General features: G+C 47.9%; 1 protein-coding gene across 3 annotated transcripts in view; it reads right to left on the reverse strand.

Moving 5' to 3' along the window:
• Positions 1-5,975, reverse strand: part of Cyth1 (cytohesin 1) — an 85,179-nt gene that overhangs the window by 25,780 nt on the left and 53,424 nt on the right. For all 3 annotated transcript variants that reach the window (XM_021177107.1, XM_021177106.2, XM_029483220.1), the window contains exons 2-3: positions 3,877-3,959; positions 2,589-2,653 (exon numbers count right to left, since the gene is read on the reverse strand). In XM_021177107.1, coding sequence (XP_021032766.1) covers positions 2,589-2,653; positions 3,877-3,959 — 148 coding nt within the window. The remainder of the gene's footprint in view (positions 1-2,588; positions 2,654-3,876; positions 3,960-5,975) is intronic.

A 5,975-nucleotide genomic window follows, 5' to 3' on the forward strand; every position in this document is an offset into this window, starting at 1 on the left:
TCCAGATGAGGCCTGGTGCTCCCATCTTCCTGCTAGGTTCCATTCCAGATGAGGCCTGGTGCTCCCATCTTCCTGCTAGGTTCTGGTCAGGTCTCTGTCTGAAACCTGTCAGTAAGCACTGCTATTTCTGATGGTATATCTCAGAGCTTCATAACAGAAGTATGTAGTATGTCCATGTGGTCTTCTCTATTCTATGTTTGTAGGGCCTGCACATGCTACTGCACTGGATCAGTGTGCTCCTCTGACACTACTGAATAATGGTCAACTGTTCCAGCCTCCTTACTATTCACTTATTGCTGGACAGTTGTGCAAAGTTCTAGATCCGTCGATTTTGGTAAGAATGCTGTAAATAGCTGCGTAGTGGTGGCGCACGCCTTTAATCTCAGCACTTGGGAGGCAGAGACAGGCGAATTTCTGAGTTCAAGGCCAGCCTGGTCTACAAAGTGAGTTCCAGGACAGCCAGGGCTACACCGAGAAACCCTGTCTTTTTGTGGACATATTTCCATTCTCCTGAGTAAATGCCTATGTACTGAGTACCAGCCCTGGACACATATTTAATGTCTTAAAACCCTGACAAGTGTTTTCTTGCATGCTGAAACATTGCTCAACACTAGGTCCCAGCAGCCTTTGGTTCTAGCCTGGGTATGTGAGGCTGCACTGCACACTAGGTTTACACTGTTCACACTCACAGGGACGCCTCTTGCATGAAGGATCTGTTCAGCATTTTGCATTTCTGTTCATGTATGTGAGCTGTCTCCATGTTACTGCAGCCTATTTTGGACAAGGTCTTTCTCAGATACACACTGCAGCTATTTTCTCCTACTCTGTGTTGTGCCTACTCGTTCAGTGGTTACCTACTTGTCATGGAGGGAGGGCTGCTGCTGGGTGCTGAATCTGGGGCCTCACATATTCTGGGAATTACTCGACTGAATCACATCCCTAGCCTTTTTTTGTTTGCTTTATTTTATTACGGGTTTGTTATTTTGTTGTTGTTTGAGATGCGGTATAGCTATGTAGCTCTGGCTGTCCTGGAACTCTCTGTGTAGGCCAGGCTGGTCTCAAACTCACAGAGATTCACCTGCCTCTGCCTTGCAAGTGCTGGAATTAAAGGTGTGCACAACCATGCCTGGCCTGTTATTTTTTCTAAGAGCAGAGGTTTTAAATCTAGATGAACTCTTAAACTATTGATTTCCATGTTTCTTTTAGACAGAAGGTAAGGAGCTGCAGGGATGGCTCAGCAGTTAGGAACACCTTATCCTCTCACAGAGGGGGCCAGGTGCAATTCCCAATACCCACATGGTGGCTCACACCATCCAGAATTAGTTCCAAAGGATCTGATGCGCTCTTTTGACTTCCATGGGCACCAGGAAGTGCACAGACAAACTTGCATGGGCTCCAGACATTCATTCAGTGCACAGACACACTTGTAGGCAAAGCATTCATATACATAAAATTTTAAAGTCTAAAAAAAATTAATAGAAAGTGAGAAAGCTGTAACTCTAAATGATAACCAGAGGCTGGCAGTGTCCAACTGGCTGCTCTCTGTGGAGAATGTAGCCCCTTCATCCCTAATGGCAGTGCTCATACAAGTTTAAAATAACAAACCAAAGGGCCTTATAAAGCCAGACAGGGAGGCTTAGGCTTAGAGAAACACAGACACAGAGGGAACTGAAAGCAGATCATTTATCAAGGGAGGCAGTTAGAAAAGACCTAGGAATTCCATCCAAAGTCACTGACGTCATCATTTTACACTGGAATGGTCTCTACATTCTTCTCCCTCGAGCATAAGGAGGTACAGATGAACTTGACACTGCACCAGACATAGGTGGGCACACCAGCCTTGGGAAATCACATTAGCAGTGCTCACTAAGCTTTTCCACTGAATAAAAGTAAGATAGAAACTTAAAAAATGTATACAAAGTGGACAGCATAGAGGAGAATACAATAATCCCCGAGACTGCTGGGCACTTGGGCCAGTGGGCCTCAACCTCCCTACTGCTGCGGCCCTTCAAGGCAGTTCCTCATGTTGCTGTGATCCCAGCCATAAAACTGTACTGTTGCTGCTTCATAACTGTGATTTTGCTACTGTTATGAATTGTAAATATCTTATGCAGGATATCTGATATGGGACCCTTGTGAAAAAGTCTCTTGACCCTCAAAGAGGTCATGGCCCAAAGGCTGAGAACCACTGACTTAAGATTTTTCTGGTGTCTTTGAACTTTCTGGCTCAGTTTTGTACACATAAAAGGTTTCTTATTGGTCAGCATGTTGGTGCATACCTTTAATCCCAGCACTCGGGAGGCAGAGGCAGGTGGATCTCTGTGCTCAAGGTCAGTTTGGTCTATACAGTGAGTTCCAGGACAGCCAGAGATATGTAGAAAGACTATGTCTCAAAAAAAAGTTTCCTATGTCCAGATCCTTGCAGTGAGGGCTCAGAGGCAGGATAGGAAGGTGTTCGTGTGCCTGCTCAGACTATTAGGCAGAAAGCTTGCTTGAATGTGCTGGGGCATGTGGGGAAGCTAGGATGCGAGGATAGGTGCACTGGGAGCTAGACCCAGGAGGCCTACCCAGTAGCAAGACAAACTCACCTTTCCTCTGTGGATCCCAGGCTTTCAATTTCATTAGCAACTTCTGCTATCTCTTCCTTTAGCCTCTGTAAACAGAAGGAGTTACCAGGAGGAGAGCTGCAGATAAGAGTGATACTTCTAAAGCCCTTCACACAACTCCCTCCAAGCCAACCCCAGAACAGAACAACTAAACAGGCACAAACCTACCAGGTCAACAAGAAGAATGTGTTTACTCCGGGACACCTACGAGGCCCCCCAGACAGTGAGCCTCCAAGGTGGAGGTAGCTACTTGGCCCACAGTTCCTGGGCTAGGGAAGAAGGTTTGGTTTTTGTTTGTTTGGTTTGGTTTTTTTTGTTTTTGTTTTTGTACTTGCACTGTATTAAAAGGGTGTAGTCGTGGGGGCTGGAGAGATGGCTCAGAGGTTAAGAACACTGGCTGCTCTTCCAAAGGTCCTGAGTTCAATTCCCAGCAACCACATAGTGGCTCACACCATCTACAGTGAGGTCTGGTGCCTTCTGTTATGCAGGCAGAGAGGATGGGGTAAAAGTTTCTCCACGTTCCTAACAGTTACCAGAGAATCAGAGAAAATGATCGGAATGGTTCCAGCTCGCCAGTGGCAAGTCTGCTTGTCCTTTTACTGTCCCGTGAGGTTTGGACCATGCTTTTCGCTGCCTTGAATCTTACACAGGGTTTTAGAAGAGCAACATCCAACTGCTCTAAGTGAGAATAACCCACTGCATGGCTCCTTCTTCCCAAGAGAGCCTGCAGCTATGAAAAGAAACTTGGGAGAGAGAGTCTGGTCTCTAGGGACATGCCCTGCAAACACCAGTGTGTCCGGCCTCACAGGAAGTTGTGAAGGTGCTGTTGTTCCATCCCATGACCAGAAGAACAGAAGTTAAAAATCAAAACAAACAAACAAACAAACAAACAAACTAGAGCTGTATCCCATGCCCTCAGCTGGTAGGTAGTGTAGTCAGGACCTACAGAAGGTACCAGCACACCCGAGGCTGCTTTCTGTGGTGTGTCAGCTGGGAAAGCTTAGCTTAGAGTCACTTTAGCTGTGATAAATGGCAGTAGGGAGACGGTTCTGAGGCTCTACTTTCTGGGAAACCAAAAGGAGCCACTAATACCTGTACCCTGGCCAGCGCTGTGGCGAGCACCCTGTAACACACGCGCTCAGCCACACCCCAAGCGCCCTCCAACCTGGCCAGCGCTGTGGCGAGCACTCGCTGTAAGCCACCCTTTAACACACGCGCTCAGCCACACCCCAAGCATTCCTGTTAGTCAGCTTCCCAAGCGCCCTCCAACCTGGATGTCAGCCAGCAGCTCCTGCTTCCTCCGCCGGATGTTCTCCAGTTCTTGACGCTCTTCTGCAGTCAGGTCACTGGGGACTGCAAAGACAGAATGTCACAAAAGCATTCCTCCCACAAAATAACAAAATCCCAAAGACTCACAAGTAAAATGTGACCAAAAGAAGCCAGAAGCCGATTTAGAAATGATGGCCTGCTGGGAACCACTCAGGCAGGGTTATGAAGAGCGTGCGGCAGGACCTGCAGCTCTTACACAAGCTGAGCAAGGACAGCCGCAAACAGAGAACAGGAGGGAGATGCCACCAGGTGGACCACCACAGATGAGGAGAGTGACAGGCCTAGTCACCATCCGCCCCACCATTCTCCTGCCTTCCAACTGGGCAAGGACAGGCCTCAGCTCCCTGCTGGTCAAAGTGCAACTAGATCCTCACAAACTGTCTCCGGTGAGCTGCAAAGCAACATGAGTGCCTCTGTGCCATTTGGAGACAAGTGAGTGAGAATTCCTCGCATACGGAGAAGAAAATCTAGAAAGACACACAGCAAACTGAAAGCAGCATTAAGTGTAGGAGCTGAGATTGTGAGAGTCTTTTCAGCCTGGTTTGAATGTTCATAGTGTGCTCCCACCATCAAACCATGCTTATCACAAACACTGCCACAGGCCCACATGACTGTCTTCTATTTGAGCACTCTGTCAAAAGCAAGTGGTCATAGGAATAACAAACACTAGAATCAGCAAAGTGTCCCTGTCCCCATGACTCCAGTCCCCATCCCCATGCAGATCCCAAGTCCCCACCACTCCAGACACACTCACTACATTACCCATTCAGCCACATGCTGTCCAACTTCATGAGGAGGAAGTGGAACAGAAGTGTGTCCCCTTATCTTAGGGGACACATTCCAAGAACCCCTGCAGAGTTCTAGACCCACAGATAGAATGGTTGTCTCTATACGCACATCCACACTAGATGACTTTTCTGTCTGGCCCAGGCACAATCGTATACCATAGCTAAACCTTTGGCAGCCTGAAGAACAGCAGCAAAATGTGTTAAGATTTTGTTAGTATTACAGCGTTATAACATGTCACAGACAGAGAAGGGTAGAGCAGGACAGAATTAATCCTGTTACTCAGATAGCATATAAGTGAAGGCTTATGAATTGTTCATTTCTGGAATTTTCCATTTAGTAGTTTGGCTGCAGGTAACGGTAGGCAATGGTTATAACTGAGGTGCCTAAACTGTGTCTGGTGTTTAGTGGACAGTGTTGGCTCCTGTCCCTCTCTGCACAGGATGGTGTAGGCCATCAGCCTCAACAATGACAAATAACTTTCTTCTGTTCTTGAATCAAGGTTTGACACCCAGCCCTCCCTCGGCGGGGCGGGGTGGGGTGGGGTGGCATTCACACCTGACACTGGTGGCACACTGGAACGACCCCACAGAGGAGGAATGTGCCTCTGTTTACAGCACAGATGGACACACACTGAGGATCCAGAAAGCACACTCATTTTGACCTGGCATGGCTTGGAGACGTGGAGGCAGAAGAAGTTCATTTAAAAATAGCTGAGGATCAAATTTTGATCTGATGCTTACAGGGCTGGTCAATCAGATCATCAATGAATCTCATTTGAGCAGAGCAGAGAGAAGACGAGATTCCAGGGCCGTACTACAAAGCTGATGGAAACACAAACAACAGCCTTGTCTTCATACCGTTGACTTTTACCACTGAAGAGACAGAGAAGGTAGGAAACAGGGGAGCTGACGAGAGCACAGGTCTTCTTGGGACCCTTGGGTGCCACTGGGCTCTGTGTACTGCAGAATGAGAACATATACTTATCCATAAGCAAGGAAACAAGAGTGGACTAGCACTGGTGAGCAAGCTACCTAGTAAGGAGCTAACCCAGGGGCATGGGAACCTTTGGGGACATCCTGCCAGCTCCCCCTGCCCAGAGCCTTCTGCTTGCCCATCAAGCTTCTCTTTCACACTGACACCTACAGGGAAAAGAGTAAGACCCAAACAAACACACCCTGCAGCAAACAGACACTAGAGCCCAAAGAAAAACTGCTCTTCACAAGACCTAGACCCTTGGGGCCGGGGGGGGGG

This window comes from Mus caroli, chromosome 11 (genome assembly GCF_900094665.2).
Source record: "Mus caroli chromosome 11, CAROLI_EIJ_v1.1, whole genome shotgun sequence".
Taxonomy (NCBI): domain Eukaryota; kingdom Metazoa; phylum Chordata; class Mammalia; order Rodentia; family Muridae; genus Mus; species Mus caroli.